An 18315-nucleotide genomic window follows, 5' to 3' on the forward strand; every position below is an offset into this window, starting at 1 on the left:
ATCCTTCCACGAAGGCAGTTACTGAAAGGATACAGTTGTCCACGGGGAGACAGATGCCACGGCAATCTCCACACAGAAACAAGACACATCCTAGAAACCCTGTGTCAGCATTTTAACACCACGTATACCGATTATGTGCACTTGCAGCGGCTGTATAATCATGGCAAGCGCCTGATGTGCGATGTTTGCGATCATTTGCCGTCCCCATGCACTCTGGGGACTGAGCCCACGTGAAAATCTGGCTGTTAAGGTGCCGTCCCCAAACTTGCTGGCAGCGTTTGGCGGGCAAAGCCACAGCCTCTCACCTCCCGCTCCCCCACCGCTTTCCGAGGGCCGCCTGCCGCCTCCGTGATCCACCTGTGGCGGGGAAGGGCCCCGAGGCGTGGCTGCGCCCAGCAGGGCCCGGCCCGCCCGAGCCAGGCCTCCCAGCCCCGGAGCGGGGCCGCGCCGCGATGCCGGCCCAGGCCGCAAGGGGCGGTCCGGGCCCGGCGCCTCTCTCCCGGGCGCAGGCGCCGCCGTGAGCCCGCGGCTGAGGGCCGTCCGCCTGCGGCCGGCGGCTCCATGCGCTGCCAGGTAGGTGCAGCCTGCCGGCGCCCCCGGGGAGCGGGGCCCGGCTGGAGGCGAGGCGGGGGCCGGGGAGGGCGACGGGGCGCCCTCAGCGCCTCCCCTCGGCGGGCAGAGAGAGGCGCGGGGCGGGCGAGGCCTGGACGGCGGGAGCGGGACGCGGGCCCTGCGCCGGCTCACCCCCCGGCCTCGCACCACCCCCCGGCCTCGCACCACCCCCCCGCGGTTTTTCCTGCTGTCCTGACCGCCGGGCAGGAGGCACGCCACGGCGCGATTCGGCGTTAACGAAATCCAGGGAAAGCCTTTCCTCGCCCCGGTTTGGTTTCGGTCGCTTGCTTGGTTTTCCCGGCGCGTTAGGCGCGGGCGGCTGCCTTGCGGCAGCAGGCCCCGCTCCCTGACGGCGGCTCTTCGGCAGGTGTCGGTGCTGTACTTCGCCCGGAGCGCGGAGCTGGCCGGGCTGCGCAGCGAGGCCCTCTGGGTGCCGCGGCAGGTCACGGCGCGGCAGCTCTGGGAGGAGATCGTCAAGGCGCACCCCAGGTACGCGGGGAGGCTGCTGCTGAGGCGCACCGAGCTCAGCCTGGCTGGGGCTTCTCGGTAAACACGGATTCAGCATGTAAGGTTGAGCGGGAACACGTATCAGGACTTTGATACCGTAAAGACAGTGACATTAACCTGCAGCGAGTGTTTTGGCCAGCTGGAAGTGCTGTAGCTTTAGGTACGCTCAAGGAAAGACTGGGTCCGGTAAACGTACCCAAAAGTTGAGCCTGAGGGGTTCTTCAAGAGGTGTGACCCATTGCCCAGAAGGGCTACGGTGTGCTCACTCGCTGCACGTGAAAAGTGGGCGGTGCTAGTAACTAGCAGAGGAGGTGGGATGTCTCCAGGAGGGGTCAAGGACAGTCAGGGCAATAAATAAGACATTCATGATAATGTGCGGGTGTTTCCAACCGCTTATCTTTATCTGTACTGTTAGCCTTTGGGCTGAGCTTGTGGCCCACTCTGGAAGGCAGGTCAGGAAGGGAACTGAAGCCATGCCACAGGCATCCAGCCAGGCAGCCCTTACTTGAGAATGGAGATCAGCCACTTTAAACCTTCTCCGCTTCCCCACACAGTTGGTTGCATTTCATAGGGAGTCCAGTCCTAGAGAGCGCTAGGTGTGCGCTGTAAGGACCCCTGCGGGTGCTGGTGCTCTGTAAGGTTGTCAGCAGAAATTCACCCTGAAGTTAAGGCTGAGGGAAGGTGCTCAATCCTGTCAAGAATGAATCCAATAGTCAAAGGTGCAAAGTGGTTTTGGAGAGGGGAGTGAAAAAAAAAGAAGTTATAACAGAGGTCAAGGTCCTCAGGGCTTAGTGCTGAATGCACTGGAATTTTCATAACTTTGGACTTAGATGCTAAAGTCTTCCTTTAGGCACCACCCTTCTTTATTAGATCTACTTTCAAAGGCTATGACAAAAATTAACTATTTAGCAATGGCATTTTTTTCTGAATGAGAAGTTCTAACCAAATGTTAGACCAGGGGCCTTTTCATCACAGAGAATTGAGACCAAGTGTGTTTTGGGGGAGGAGGCAGTAGGGAATGAGCGTATTTTACTTTGCAGCCTGTTACTTGGTGTCAGAAGTAACAGCAGTAGCACCAGCACCATTGGTTGGTTTGCCGTAGTTTGTCAACTTTGTCCTTTTATGAATGATGACTTGGGGCAGTACGTTTTGCATGTGCAGTTACTTCACAGCGGCCTTCTTGGAAAACGCTTGTGATTCTAGCTTTTCTGGAAAAACTCAATGTAATTGTAGGGCTTTGACCGCAGACTTTTGTTCACATTGCTAATGGATATTCAAACTGCAGCTTGAGTGTACTTGACAATGCTCTTCTGTTCCACCCATTTTACCCAATGAATTAACTTGCAAGTGACATTAATTAGAACCCATCCTTCCAATGGGCACTTCAGTTTCATAGTTGCACTTGGTTCCTCAGTGGTTTGCTTTACTTTGATACAGTCCCTCTCTTCAGTCCGCCCTCTGAGTCAATGCTACTGTGTTTTGCTTAGCTTGTGCCTTGCCCACGGTTGTCGAAATAGGATTTTTACTTGTACCCTTTTGGTGTGCGGGCTTGTTTCTAGGCACTTTCTCCGCTGTCTGTGTCAGATCTTGTAGTCTCAATAATGGTTATCATGCCTGTACCTTCTAAAGTAAAATGTTGGCATTCTTTTTCTGTTGTCTTACTCTTGCTGCCCTCATCTTTACTGTGTCATTGCACTTAGTCATGGAACTGCCTCCCTGCCTCATGGTATGCAGAGCTGTGGATTTTCACATCACAGCAACATCTTATAGATGTGAAATCGAGTATAGAAGGTCTACCAGAAAATGCACCATATCTGCCTGCTTAGTTCTGTAGCCGTGCCTTATCAATAGCAGATTTCAGACCTGTAAGTACAAAAGGCCCAAAGCCTGATAACTGTGAAGCTGCACAGCAAGAGCAACACTGACCACTTCATGAGATATCACAAACAGCATCCCTCAGTGCTTCTTGCCGTGTAACAGAATAGCTTCAGTCCAGCCAGACTGAATCAAGGGAACTTCTAATTCCAAAGTACATGGCTGCTGCCTCTTGAGTTACCTACTTCTTCGTTAGAAGCTTCATTCTGATGTAGGCCTGTAACAAATCCAATTCCTGACTTGTGAAAATTACACTGAATTGGTTTCTCCTTAGCCACCACAAGAAAATTCAAGAGTAGGAGGTGGGTGTTTCTTGCATTTTTGAAAGTGTGTTGTAAGCAGAGTTGCATCAGTCTTGGTGGTATTTACCTCAGCCGCCCTAGACTGTGCATCAGTTTGTTATTTAATGAAATCTTATGGTTAAATGCAAATGCTTTATTTAGAAACCTGTTTGTGCTCCTGCCAATCCCCCTCAGGCTTGCTGTCATCCGGGATCAAGTGGTTTTTGCTGTTCGGCAGGAGTACGTGCTTCTTGGAGATCAGCTCCTGGTCCTGCAGCCTGGAGACGAGGTTGCCATCATCCCACCAATTAGTGGAGGCTGAATTTGCCCAGGCTTTGTTAGGTAGGTATCACTTCTTGCTAAGTTTCCTGTGCAGTGTTGTCCTGTGCTAAAATATCTCACGGATTCTGTTTAATGTTCCAATAATATTTTTTTTTCTTCTTCTTTTCAGGTTTAGGCCCAGAGATGTGATGCAGTTCTCTCCCTCCACTCCAGTCATCTTTTATGAGAGCATAACTTGCATTTCTTGCTGGAGAGGACCATTGTGCTGACCAGAAACTATAAGCTCGTGCAACAATAAATTATTAACACATATGCAGTAAATGTAAGAAAATTGACAGAGAGGTCAGGCATTGTTTTGGATTTGGGTTCATTGTTTTGAATTTGGGTTTTATGTCTCTATTCTTCCATAGTTGTTTCTGGCTGCCAGTAGATTTCCAGCTTGCCTAAATAAGATAATAATGAGAAACCTCATGCAACTTTTTGGCAGAAAAGATGATACAGAGAAAGAATTCACTGCTGCTTAAAAAAAACCCCTTTTTTGTTTGGTGCTGTCAAAGGAACAGGTGTCCTTAGAGTAGCTTTATTTCTTTGCATGCTTTCAAGTGCCAGTCCATGTATTTACTGCAGTTTGTTCTATTGCTGATGCTCAAAATACTTCTTTTCCTCCTCATTCTTAGATGAACTGATGACTGGTTTCTACTCAGAGAAGTTAAATTTTCTGCTGTGTCACTGAAACAGACTGATAATATGAGGTCCTTAAGGTTTTTGAGAGCAAATTAAACTTCAGGATTAGAAATCTAATCCATGTTTATCAGAACTCATTGTTTCGAACTGTGTTTGATTTCAGGGTAAGATTAGGAGGAAGGGCTGACAACCTTACCATAGATTTACTAGCACAGTGGTCCATGATGGTTGATGGTACTATTCAACTGGGGCCTTAGACTAGTTCTAGTTTTGTCCTACTGGACCAGACTTTACTAGCATGAAGGAACCTGTATGCATTAAAAATCAGGTCATTGCTTGATATTTGCAGTTAATATTCTCTCAGCAAGGCTGCTGAGAAATGAATTTGCTGGGGAGACTGGCCTCTTGGGGTAAGGAAGTAGTAGATGGTGCATGTTTTCTGCATGAACTGGGGCATCAGCACTGGATATAAAGCATTTGGCCAGTGCTAATACCACCAAAAAACCAAGACCCTGTTTGATTTCAGCTTTTCTGTTGAGCTATGGGTGAAAGTGAAGAAGTGCCAAAAGATTTTATCAAGCTCAAGTCTGAAAAGCTCTCTGTAGATGAAGTATCAGAGCTGGTCATTTCACCATACTGTGGGGCAGTGTCTGTTTTCATTGGTGAGTTTAATATTTCTGAGCTGGATCTCTGGGTGTGTTAATAGTATAATAAAGGGAACTTAGGTTGTCTGCACCCCAAACTCATGCTTCTCAAATAAATAAATTCCTGGACTGAACCCAGGATGTTTATAAAACACATTCTGAATTATTTAGAACAACATCATAGCAGCATTTAAAAGTTGCACTGGGACAAAATGGTGAGAAGCTTCCCTGCTCTTGTGGCTGTCACAGGACTGAACAGAACAGCAGCTCCAGAGTACAGGACTGCTTGGGAGCTATTCGCCTCCCCTTGGACACAGCTTGTTCAGGGTGGGAAGTGGGATGCTGTGGCTATGCAAACTTGTATGAAAGCTTCTGCAACTCACATCTTGGTTGAAAGTAAAGTACTGTTTTACCCATGGGCTGGTGCAGGTCAAGGCTGATAGCTCTTGTCCTGTTGCTTAATGTGCATGGTACACATGCTGAAACCCCTTTGTACTTAAACCTTAGTGCCACTGGGCTCCTAAATACTGAGCACTTAAACATTGCATGGACAAATGCAATAATAGCGCCTTGGCAGTTAACACAGAAGATGTACCAACCTTGGGCATTACAGACTGCAGACTTGTGTAATGTGTAAACTGAATTCTTCCTTGTGTAGTAAAGATTCACTTGTTCAAAGAATCTCTTTAGACAGCCATGATTAGGTGAAGTCATTTAAATTTGCACAGGGCTGACCTTGACCATAGGAGGAGATCCTGGGTTTTACTCGGTATTTGTTTATAATATATCATTATATAATAAATATATAATATATATTTATTCATCCCTTTTGGTTGATAAATGATTTGTCTTTAGGTACTACAAGAAATAATTTTGAAGGGAAAAAAGTGATTCACTTAGAATATGAAGCATACACTTCAATGGCAGAGAGTGAAATAAAGAAAATCTGCAGAGGTGTTAGACAGAAATGGCCGTCAGTCAAACATATTGCAGTGCACCATAGACTTGGGTATGTATTGCCAGGCCCCATCCTTCTGCAAGTGGGAGTATTAATTCTTGTCTAGTGAATGGCTTTGCTTACATAGTTGAAGGACACGCAGGAGTCTTTATGAACTAACACAGCAAAACTGGCTTCAGGATCAAACTCTTGCTGTGGAGCTAAATTTCAGAAATAGTCTTTTCAAAAATGTGTGTATTGGTAGTGTTTGCTGGAGTCCACATGTAGCCTGCAGGATCCTTGATGCCGGTGCGATGGTTTAAAAGTGGGAAGGAGCGACTGAGATTTCATTCCAGGGAAGGGGAGGCTGTTGGTTGGTTTGGTCTTTTCTTAAGCACTTTCTTTTGTCTCTCTTACATTGAAGTGCTGCAGAATGTTCTTATTGTCAAATTTAAGTCAAATTATGCCACAGGGAACCTGAAATCTTAGACTACGGGGAGGCAAGGGGCACAGTAATTGCTAGTAATAGTTGCCGGAGAGCCTCCTGTTGTTCCTTGAGTCTTGGATAAGCATTTTCTGTTGGGTTCAAAACACGGAATACTAGTGTCTGACATACTTTTGAGCTTTCACTGTTCATAAGATTTCTCACTGAAACGAGCAGGATTTGCAAAGTCTGTTGCAAATGCTTATTTCCCTCTCTCAAATTAATTTAGGAGGTGACTACAAAGGGTAATACTAGCTTTGAGAGGTATTTTCGGTAGGTTTCCTGTGTAATCAACAGAGAGAGTGATTCTCTCTTGAGGGCAGCTCAAAGCATTTAAGCGTAGATTTTTTTTCCTATGAACCATTTGCCAGAGGAGTCTTACTCTAGAGGGAGGGCTGGGAGGCAGCTTTTGGGAATTCTACCCTTATGAGAAGCAAAACAAAACCTTGTGCTACTTCTGTTAAGTTGGGAAAACGACATACCAAACAGGAAAAAATTGTAATTTGAAATCAGAATTTGTAAAAAAATGAAGTCTCATGGCAAAATCAGAAGTTTGAGGCACTTAATTTCTTGTTCCATAAATTCTTCTGCAAACTGAGATGATTTCTTATGTTTCCAGATAAGAACTGGCTGTTCCTAACTTAATGTTCATTATTAAGCCAGCTTCCAGTGAGTTTCCTATGCGTTGTTGCAAGTTAGCAATTTTCCCCTCTTAATTCCATAGACTTTGTTTAAAAAAAAAGAAAGAATGGAAGAAAAAAGCCTGTGTCTGGTGGGTTTATTTATTCTAAAGTGTGGAATTCTCACATCTGGAACTGATTTTGGTTGTGGTTTTCTGTCTTTTAAGAAGTGTATAATCTTTTAGACATGGCTTGACACTTGCTCAGTATGAATGAGTCAGGAGAGCGTGTGGCCAGAATACTGACGTGACATGGCCACAACTTTTGGGTGCTCTTGATGTTAAGCATTAGCTAAAGCTGCTGTTGTTCCTCTTCTCTCCCTAGTGTGGTTCCAATAACAGAAGCAAGTGTAATTATTGCAGTCTCCTCTCCACACAGAGCAGAATCCCTTGAAGCTGTAATGTACTGCATCAATACTTTAAAAGCATCTGTCCCAATATGGAAAAAGGTATGTTTGGGAACAAATTTGCATTTTAAGCCTGTGCCATAGTCCTAGACAGCCGTGCTAAAGGAAGGTTGCTTGTGCTCTTAAAGGAAGCAACTGAAGCATCACAGGCGGCAGTTGCTCCTTACAGGATGTCAATGTCTAGCACCAGTGAGTTTCCCCTAATGCAGCCAGGCCCATCTGTGGCAGGTTGGGCACCTAGAAAGCCCTCCCTTGCCTCTGTACAGCTCCTCTTCCCCTTAATGCCATCTTAGGGTCAACGTGAAGGAGCCCTGAGCTTTCTCTTTTCAGTGGCAAAACTTAGTTCTGCGCAGACTTGTGGAAGATCTTTGAATCAGCTTTGCTTTGGACAGCATTGCAGTTTGCAAGTAAAAGTGGCATTTCTTGTGTTTCTTCCACTCATCCATGTGGCCATGGGAAAGCACAGAGCATTAGGCAACAGCACACAATAAAGGGATGAGCAGAGGTCCCAAAGCTAGTATGGGTACACAATGTGTGGAGAGACCAGCCTGGGTATAGAAAGAGCCTTATTGTATAACCACAGTGTTGCGTGCAAGTAGTGAGCATTACCTCTGCCTTCTCTCCCAGGCAGAACTTGTCATGTGGTAACAGCAATGTTCTCTGCTTTGCTCCACTTCTCAGACACCTTTCAGGAAGCTGGAGTTCTTTGATCTCAGTAGGAATAATCAGAGCTCAGAGCCCTGCTGAATTTGCTGATTAGGACTGGACTGCTCGTAGTCCAGTCTGTCCTGAAGATCTGTATTTTGTTAGACATTTTTTTTAATATTGACATTTTGTATATGCTTAAAAACTGTCCTAAAAATGATGGTACATTAGGTTAACATGCCGAAGGATGTTTGGCAGTTTCAGACACAAGTGCTGGGTACTGTACCGTTTTACATCTTTTCTTTTAGATCTGTTTCTCGAATTGACTTCAGGATAGATGGACCCGACTAAATTTAATGGGGCTCAGGCTGAGGTTCAGCATCTGCCCATGCATAAGTTAGTATGTTCTAAGTGTGCTGCCCTCTTTTCTCTTTGCCTGCCAAGTGCTGTATAGTCCTACCGTGATCAGTAAATAACAGCAGGATGGCTGTTGGGTTGTTTGCCCCGACTTGTGGCTGTATGTAGCAAGACTGACAGTATTTCCCATTCTTTGTTTATCTTTACAGGAGATTTATGAGGATGAATATTCTTGGAAAGAAAACAAGGAATGCTTTTGGGCAAATTCAGAAAAATAACTGTACTCTTAAAAATAAAGCGTTCCTAGTGAACATACTGGTGTAGCTTTGAGTTGTCTTTACAGAGAATCTACATGTTTTTAAGCAGGTGTAATAGGTGTTTCACTCTGAATAGTTCAACTAGGACTGAAGGAAATGAGTAAGTAATAATGGGGGTTTTTAAGTGTTCTTGACTTTCCTTTGAAATCATCTCTGTGCATTTGAACATGGAGTCAGTTTTTAAAACAACCTGCCCTAAAATTCTTGGTTGCAAGTATTTAGTCCTCTGTGATATACACTGCTTTAATGCCTTTACATTGGTAGTCCTTGTTCATTGTCTGCATGGGAGGTCACAGGACAACTGATATATTATTTTTTTTTTTAATTTTGAAAAAAGTCCCGAGTAGTTTAATTTTATATGACTGTAGAATCAGTTTGCAAGCTTTATGCTATTTTGACATTCTTGTAACAACACAAAAGCTACTTGAAGTAGAGTAAACATTTTGGTACAGACAGAGAGGAAAATATAAACTATACTCCAGAGTTCCTAAATTTTTAGTAGTGGTTACATTCCAGTAGCTCTGCCTCACAGAAACATTTTTACTGTGCAGCTGATACCACAAGTCTATTAAATTAAAAAATATGGACAGACTTTGATTCAAAGTTAGGTCTAATACTCTACCAGCAACAAACTTGCATTAGTAGTAACATGCAAACCTGTAACTACTTGATGCTAGCCAGAAGATTAATTTTGAAGGAGCTTTATTGGCTATTTAATTAGTATTAGTAGTTTGACTTTCGACATGTTAGGATTCAGAGTCACTGGAATTGACTAGTTTTTCAAAGGAAGTAGAGTCTGTTGAACTTTTTGCAGTTTATATATGCATTTATATTCACATTTGTGATTTTAATACAGTTTTTCTCTTGTTACTGTTTTGAAACCTAGTTAAAAGAGAAAAAGACTGACAGTATGCCTGTGCTTCCACTAGAAACAATGGACTGGTCATCTGAGTAAGATTATTTTATTTATGTAATTTTACTGTGCCATGACAGTGTTTAGAAGATAAGAATTTAAAGTCCCATTGTGTATGGCATTTCTACTAATGCTGAGAGGCAGTTTTATCTAGTCATCATTAACAATGTAGACAAGATAGATACAAAGGAAAGGAAATGAGGTAAATAAAAGTAAAATGATATGATCAAGTGTAGATAATCTTTACATTGCATAACACTTAAACCTCAGCTGTATAATCCAATTCATTGCTTCTGCTGTAAAAATCTACAAACAGCTGCTAACTGCACAATATAAATGGAGAAAAATAAGTTATGAGCTTTCCCCACCCCCTCAGTGATTTGATTCAGTTTTAATACTTAGTGATGTAAGGTGTTTAGACCTCTGTGACATATACTGCTTTAATGCTTTTACATTGGTAGTCTGTTCACGGTCTGCATGGGAGGTCACAACAGGATAATAATCTTACTTGGATGAGCAGTCCACTGTTTCCAGTGGAAGCAAACATACTATGTCAGTCTTTTTCTCTTTTAACTAGGTATCAAAACAGCAACAAGGGAAAAACTGTACTAAAATCATAAAAGTGAATATAAATGCATAAATAAATTGCAAAAATAATCCTGTGTCTGGATTAAGTAAACCCCAGTGAAACAACTTCATGCAAAAGCATGGTTAAACCATGCTTGTTAACTTACTGATACCCTTTTCCTTAGTGGAAGTGAGTGAGTCCTTCCTCTGAAGGACAGCAGCTGCTCCTTGCATGAATACGCAACCTCCAAACCATGTGGGCCCTCTTACACAGGCAGAGCTGAGCAAGTTCAAGGTTGAGTTTTCCTTTGCTTTGGAGGTTGGAGAGATGTCCTCTGCTATTTGAATGTAATTTTTACCGGGAATTGTACAAAACCCTGAGTACAGATCACTTTGTCAAATAATTATTTTTAGTTTTAGAAAAGAAAGAAATACACAAACTTTCCCATTTTTGGTCTTCATTTTTCCACATTCATGTTTACTGTTACCATGCAATTAATTATTGTATTTCACAAAAATAAATGGCTATCTTGCCTTGTAGTGGATGGTTCATGAATGAAGTAAAACTTGTGGAGTGCTTGCTTACTGGTGCTGTGCTCTGATGCAGAAAAATAGTGGTATTTAGAACAGGTAAGTTATACTTGCAACCCTGTGATCAGGGGCACTTCCTCTGTTGCACGAGTGCGTCTCTAGTGTTGCAGTCTCCTGGAAGATTTCTCTAGGGTGACCTTAAATGCACCTTCCCCATCAGCAATGCAGCTGGGAAGGAGGGTGCAGAAAAGAAGAGAAAGAATAATTGTGTACTTCCCCACAGTGACCAGGAACAATGAATGGAAGAGATGTACTGAGTCACAGCTGAGTGTTACAATGTGTGTACGCTGCCATGGTCAAAACAATGAAATGTCATTTTGTGTCCCTAGCTGTGTGTGAGGCAAGTACTGCTTTGTTCTGGAACAATGATGTATCAGTCTTGTGTAACTTTGGGTTCTTCAGCTGGCATCTAAAAGCAAAATGGAAATGCCCCTAGGAGGGATGATGTGCATAATTAGAGGTAAAATGTGTTTCACTGAAATTTAGGTCCATATTCCGAGCTTGGTGTTCCGGCTCCCTCTGTAGGGCTACCCGCTATGCTAGGGCAATATTGCTGTAAGAGGGCAAATTCCTCTGTTCTAAGACAGCTGCCTGAGGCTGTGTCTGGAGCGACCCAGGAGTGCTTCCAGATTTCCAGGTCAGGGGATGAATTCCAGATGTGTCGGACCGCATGTCAGGGAAAGATGTGGCTGCAAATGTCCTGGTTTCCCCACATGCAGGACTAGGCTGCTGGACAAGGGCTACCTTGTGTTCTGGTGAGGTCTGGGAGTGGGATGGTAGGCAGTGTATATACACAGTGCAGCCGCTCTCTGAGCTGAGTCCAGCTGTTTCTCTGCCTTGGCTATAGGGGAGAGTAATCCCACCCGTCCGTGGCTCTTCCAGCAGTGTCACAGCGCACTGCAGAGGTGGTGGCTCCAAGTGCAGACAGATGTTCCTGGGAACAGACACTGCAGACCAGAGGGTCATTGTGCGATTCCTGAAGAGATCTGCCAGGTAGGGGGTGTTTGTGGAAGGGACATGCATGTCTTAAGAGCGAGAATTTGTCCTTTTGGGAAGACGTCTTGGGCTTGGCTGGCAACACTTGAATACACAGATGCATCCCTTTGTCTGACAATGTCCATGTACCAGCATTGCTTAATTTTAAGAGTTTCCTGCCCTGATTTTGAGCTTTCATTCTTGCTCTGCTCTCAAGAGAAGCTCAGCCTGATGTCTATACGAAACAGTAACTGACGGATTGTCATGAAATAAAGAGGGAGGCAGGGGGACGGGACTGTGTTGCAAGGCGCCTACCCAGGAGGTGGCAGCCGAGAGACGGCTGTGCGGGAGGAGCAGCTACCAGCCTGCCCAGGTGCTGGCTGTGCTAGGAAACGGGCACTCACTGCGGCTGTCACTTCTGAAGGTGCCACTGTCGCGCTCGGGAGTGAAGACTTTACATTGCTTAACTTTGAGCTTGATTTTTGGCTTTTCTCTTAGCTCACTTTCCCTCAGCTGTTGAAGGAATTTGTGGGTTTATAGACTAACACTTTCATTTGCTCCCTCAAAAACATTAAAAGGAAACAAACTATTAACAAGTGAAATTGTCTGTGAAAGCAGATGGTACTACCCCTTGCCCCCCAAAAAGCTCTGAAAATCAGTCTTGAGCTGTTCCATTAAATGTCCTGTCGAGGTACTTGAAGAAGGAGAGTTAAGAACAGGCTGATGATTATAAATCAGCAGTTTGAGTACTTCATGCCTGTTTTTTAAAAAGAAATGAGCTGTACAATTTGATCTTGTCATGTATTTTAAAAATTAGCATCCTGATCTATATTTATAGCAGTTTCATTTCAACTGTTTTACAAATGAGGACATCTTAAAAACTGCTACCACACCAGAGCCTGTGATTGCGTATGAATAACTGACCATAAATGAAGGTAGAAAGGTTGACTTAAAAGATAGGACTCAACTTTTCTGAGGCTGTATTATGTACATTTGTCACCTTGAAAGGCAATAAAACTTGAGGCAATTAGCTGTAGGTTTTTAGATGCATTTTCTTACCTTAATTTTCTTTAATTTGCAAGCTTTTGTTGTACCTCCATTTTGGATATGAAGGGTAATACACTGTTGTGGTTTAACCCTGGTCAGCAACTAAGCACCACACAACTGCTTGTGCAAACCTCCCCCACTGGGACGGGATGAGAATCAGAAGAGTAAAAGTGGTAAAAGTAGTGAGTTGAGATAAAGACAGTTCAATAGGTAAAGCAAAAGCCATGCACACAAGCAAAGCAGAAGCAGGAATTCATTCACCGCTGCCCATGGGCAGGCAGGTGTTCACCATCTCCAGGGAAGCAGGGCTCCATCACAGGCAACAGTTAGTTGGGAACACAAAGACCATCGCCTTGAAGGTCCCCCCATCCTTCTTCCCAGCTTTACATACTGAGCGTGACATCCTATAGCAGGGGTCTTCAAACTACAGCCTGTGGGCCAGGTACAGCCCCTCAGGGTCCTCAGTCTGGCCCCCCGTTATTTACAGAATGCCCCCGCCCCCCCCCAGGGGTTGGGGAGGGGGGAACCAAGCAGCCGCAGATGACTGCCTGCCACTTCATCCGTGCGCTGCCCCCCTGGTTAAACAGTTTGAGGACCCCTGTGCTATGGTATGGAATATCCCCTTGGTCAGCTGGGGGCAGCTGTCCCGGCTGTGCCCCCTCCCAGCTTCTTGTGCACCCCCAGCCCCTCGCTGGTGGGGTGGGGTGAGGAGCAGAAAAGGCCTTGGCTCCGTCTAAGCGCCGCTCAGCAACAGCTAAACCATCCCTAAATTACCAGCACTGTTTGCAGCACATATCCAAAACATAGCCCCATACCAACTACTATGAAGAAAATTGTCTCTGTCTCAGCCAAAACCAGGACATACATGCAAGTCAGTGTATAAGGAATGTGGCTTTCAATTCTGCAGAACACTGAGACTTTTGGAGTTTGTGCCTTAAGATTAGGGTCATCTGGTTCTGTATTACGGGAGTGTTAGCTGGTAGCATGTATGTTCATGTATCATGTTTTACTATGCGAAAAGTATAGTGGAGTTGAAAATGGGGGTGGGGTGGGAAGGAAGCTCCATGAAAGTGGCTAGTTTTCAGGTGGCATTGCCTGCCATGACTGTCTTCCTATTTGCAGCCACATTCCCTCCTCTGTTCCTTTCCCATGGTGCTGCTGCTGAAATGCTGCGTTCGCCTTTTCCAGGGTGCGGTCGGAAGTAGCTGGAGCTGGTGTCAGACATGCTACTGCTGACCAATTCTGTAGGCAGTGGTAGTGCAGGGCAGGGAGGTGGCAGAGCACACTGTGACTTTAGATTGCAGTGGTGAGAGCCCCATGTCTATAGGAAGGGCTGACCATGGCAAGGTGTTAACACCAGTTATTCAACCAGAGCTGTTCAATTACAGGTATTTTGCATTGATGTGAACTGACTTACACGGCAGTATAGCTTTACTGGTAGTTGTCATACTCCTTACTATAACCTACAAGACTTCAAATGCAGCTTCTTTGTATACCTAAGAAGAGTTATCCCCTTAGGGTTTTGTGTGCAACTGGAACAAAGACATCTCTGGCCTCATTTTATGTAGTGCTTTTTCAGTAGCATTTCTCCTCTTTAAGGATGCTGTTTAAGAATAAATGAATCTGTGTTCAAAAGTATTCTTGTTTTTATTGTAGTAACACTGTTAGGCCGTCAGGTAGGCACCACAGTGATACAGTCCCTGCTCCCATAGAGCTTACATGCTAGCTTTCAGAAGTCAGTTTGATTATAAACTGTCTTGTACATCCCACATCTATACATAGGCTCATATGAAACTATCTGATTTTGGACTTGATTCTAGTCCTGCAAAAAGTCAGCAGCTAGATTTCGAGACCAGAATCAGTCATAACTTGAGTTTGCTGAAGGTATTCCCGACATCTCTTGCTGCAAGCACAAACAAGAAGCACATGCTGAAGTTCAACATTTCAGAATATTATTTCACCTGTAACATGCTGTTTTAAAAAAGTAAAACTAAAAAACCCAAACCAATCCCTTGCACATAATGCAAAATATACATCATATTTCCAGCATTATTTGCAGCTGTGCCAACTTAAAAGTGCAATAGACTCACCCATTACAAAAACTGAATTAGCCATTTAAGTATTAATTGTAGAAGAAAAATAAACTAGTAACTTGAAGTGGTTAGGATACAAATACCTTACCCATTGCTAAGCCTTCCCTTTGTTTTGGGAAAAAGTATTGTGTCCAGGCTGGGGTGAAAAACCTGTGGTGTGGGCCAAAATAAAACCCGGTGAAGACTAGTGAGTTGAATCATTTCTACCTGATAGATAAACTGTTAAATCCCCAAAGAAGCCAGATACTGAACTGTACCACCCACCAAAGGTGGAAGAAGGAAATCTGACTGAATGCCTGACTTTCCCTTGCAAGCAGCACCAGAAATGAAAGATGCTGCCATCTGCTGTGTTGTGAAATTCCCCCTCCAGCCTGGAGTGCATGACCCTGGTTATACACATACGGGTGTAGGGTTTTGTTTTCTTCCTCACAAGTTTAGACAAGAATTGAGGCAGACAAATTTTTATCTTTACTTTCAGAGCATTTTCCCCTCAGGCTTTATAATTACAAGTTAGGGGCTTATTCTGTAGCTTTATGCAATTGCTGTATTCCCCACCCCCACCACCCCCCACCCCCTTTTTAAATAATTGTTTTGGCCACAGACTAAGCTGATGGCAACGATCTTGTTTGACAATCGAGATCAGAATCTGGATTGTTTTTCAGAATGTTAAAAAAAAACCCTGCCCCAAAACATAACATTTCATAGATACAAAATAAATTCAAAATACATATAAAACTACACTGAGCACAATCCAGCTGTCACTGCAAATGAAACCATTATTTGCCAAAGAGATGGTTGGCTCCTGACTGATTACTGATAAAAGACTAAGTAAAATTTTCAAGCATGCTCAAGCCTAGTTTTTGAAGAATCCCCAAAAAATAATCTGAAAGGTGCCTAAGCATAAAGAAAACATGACTTTGGGTTCTGAATCAGGCACATTTGTTTTACTCTTCAAGTAAATCACCTCAAGTTGGAAACACTGTCACTTGCATGGCAGCATGCGTACGGACAACACACACATCACTTCTTGCAATTGATTATAAGCATAACTGCCAGCTACGAGAGAAAGGCAGCCAATTCCCCTTACTGTTACCAGTCGTACAGCACGGGCCTTTTTAAGACTGAGCTTTCATTAAAACCTGGCAGCATAATGGCATGTGATAAACTTGAGGTGTGTAACCAACACAAAGTAACCCAAGTGTTGTGCTCAGAGCTCCTTCCAGAGCGCTACAGTACTTTACTCTATAAAAGATAAGCTAACTTCATCAAGACATGGACATGTGGGACCAAATAAAATGTGACAGGTAAGGAGGTCATACTGAACTTTGGTCTCCTGGAGGGCACAGAGATGCTAAAGAAACAAGTGCAGTAAACCATTTACAGAGCTTAGATCTTCACTATGCCCTGTCCTAATGTGCATACTTCCTCAGTCATTATCCCCTTTAGTTCACTCCATGCTCTTAGTCTTGCAAAATCTTTCAGTACAGAATTAAAGGCAAGATCTTGACTGTCTTCCCTATTTACGTCAAAAAACAAACTGATGTCAGATGGACTGTGAGCATAAAGCCCAGCGTAACAGTAGCGTTAGGGCTTCTCAAGATGAAATCTGAAAACCAACTGTAACATTGCAGAGAACATGCTGTAAGTGATTATGAAATTCATATTTTCTTCTTGGAGAGAAAGTATGCAGAAGGCAGTTACACATACCATTTGGCAGTATTTCCCCAAAACAATGTACTTCAGTAATTTAATTGTGACCTAACTGCAAGGAATATGGTGAACTTTTGGAACATCTTGCTCATCCAGTTGTCCTGTAGCACCCAGACAGACATCTTCATACATGGTTCCCACTTTATAGATTACTTAAGACAAAGGTTTGCTGGTGCAAATTATTTCTCTAAAACAATAAGGATGGAGCTAGTCAATGAAAAAATGAGTTTTCTTCTCCCAGTCTGGAAGCAGTATTCCCCACACATTCATCATCAACTTAATAGAAAATGTCCTTTACGCATATGGTACTTGTCAACTGAATTATGAACTGATGCTGTTCCACAATAATCTGAAGTAACTCGCTCTGTTTCACTCTGCGGTGGATCAGGAGAAGGGTTGCTGGCACAATATGTTACTGTAAACTCCGGACCTGCCAGTTCTAAGGGCTAAGTTTGTTTGAAAGGCAAAAATTTACATGAAGAGGCACTATAAATCATTCTTGAAAAAAACAAACTGTCCTGCAGTTACTCTTATAATAGAGTAGAATCTGTAAAATATTTCATCTATAAAAAGACACTTTCATTTAAAATGTTTAAATGTTACTAAGCTTTAAGGCACTCCAGCTGAAGAACTGACTGGATCACAACTACTATTGGTGGCTCAGATCTCCTCTCTTTATCCATGTAACTCATCATCTTCAGTCTTTGTCCTTTGTGAGTTCTGTAATTTCATCAACATCTTCTATATCCTGTGTCATTTTCTCATACTGTCTCTTGAAGAATCCAAGCTGTGAGAAGTATTAAAATAACACCACATTGCAGTGAGTCACTGACAGTAATTTCTCAGCTAAGTTACGTAGTGTGATGGTAGAAACGCAAGTGTGCATGCACACACATACAGTATTTGATCTGTAGACAATTCCTAACTCTACAATGAAGGGAGCTAGGACTTACACAGCTGCTCGGTGCAACTAAATTCCAAAACAGCAGTGCTGAGTAGCCTGTCAGTCTATTGATAGTCCCCTTGTCAAGGCATAGGTGTGTCCATGCTGTCTTGGCGCACCAAGGAGCCCTTTGAGCACCAACGCTCTGGCACATAGATAAACTTTTCTCTCCCCTTAATCTAGGTATCCTTTGTAAATGACTTTTTGCCCTTGTCCTACTCTTTTTGTCTGTTTAGTGTATATCCTCTCCCTCTTTGCTTCTAATCCTCAACATTGCCTATGGGGAATATGGGAGTTCAGACCCCAGCTGGGGAGCTATGGAAGGAGGCAGGCAGTGTCAAAATGAAAATAGTAAATGCCACCGCCTTTGTTTGGAACTATTGGAAACTCATTTATCATTTTCATGTTGCCATTTTCTATGGGGACCCATTTCAGAATCATGATTTTTAAAGCCCTTGCTCCCATCAAAAGTGCAATGCCAATGCAGTATTATTCATACCACCAAACTGCATGTGTAGTTTTCTTTGGCACCACAGAAGATTCCAAAGAAAATAGCCTAAATGTATTTATCCCTTTCTGCTTTTCTTTTTCTGAATATAAACTACCACTTACTTTCCACAGAACAGCAACCAATGCTAACAGCAAGAGGAGTCCAGCCAATATACTGCCAATCACAACACCAACTGGTATCTCAGCTTTCTCATCTGGCTTCATTATTGTAACCGGGATCTAAAAGCAGAGAGATTTTGCGTTAGAGGTTAATGT

At 43.7% G+C, this 18315-nt stretch overlaps 3 protein-coding genes across 4 annotated transcripts in view; 2 read left to right on the forward strand and 1 right to left on the reverse strand.

Moving 5' to 3' along the window:
- Nucleotides 1–425: 425 nt before the first annotated feature.
- MOCS2 (molybdenum cofactor synthesis 2) lies at nt 426–4374 on the forward strand. Its single transcript, XM_055790478.1, has 4 exons — nt 426–573; nt 980–1101; nt 3471–3617; nt 3727–4374. Exons 1-3 carry the CDS (start codon nt 562–564, stop codon nt 3595–3597), a joined length of 261 nt encoding a protein of 86 aa, XP_055646453.1. The 5' UTR covers nt 426–561; the 3' UTR covers nt 3598–3617; nt 3727–4374.
- Nucleotides 3741–10731, forward strand: LOC101913221 (molybdopterin synthase catalytic subunit). 2 transcript variants are annotated; one of them, XM_013302881.3, is made up of 5 exons: nt 3741–3879; nt 4768–4903; nt 5741–5894; nt 7311–7434; nt 8604–10731. In XM_013302881.3, exons 2-5 carry the CDS (start codon nt 4783–4785, stop codon nt 8670–8672), a joined length of 468 nt encoding a protein of 155 aa, XP_013158335.1. In that variant the 5' UTR covers nt 3741–3879; nt 4768–4782; the 3' UTR covers nt 8673–10731. The 2 variants fall into 2 exon arrangements, with proteins under 2 accessions (XP_013158335.1, XP_013158336.1); XM_013302882.3 differs by having other exon boundaries at nt 3761–3899.
- A 3701-nt stretch (nt 10732–14432) lies between these two features.
- ITGA2 (integrin subunit alpha 2) overlaps nt 14433–18315 on the reverse strand; it is a 70443-nt gene continuing 66560 nt past the window's right edge. The window contains exons 29-30 of the mRNA XM_055790477.1: nt 18163–18279; nt 14433–17394 (exon numbers count right to left, since the gene is read on the reverse strand). Of these exons, the coding sequence (XP_055646452.1) occupies nt 17305–17394; nt 18163–18279 (207 nt within the window). The 3' untranslated portion in view covers nt 14433–17304. The remainder of the gene's footprint in view (nt 17395–18162; nt 18280–18315) is intronic.

The sequence above is a fragment of the Falco peregrinus genome, chromosome Z, assembly GCF_023634155.1.
Source record: "Falco peregrinus isolate bFalPer1 chromosome Z, bFalPer1.pri, whole genome shotgun sequence".
NCBI lineage: Eukaryota > Metazoa > Chordata > Aves > Falconiformes > Falconidae > Falco > Falco peregrinus.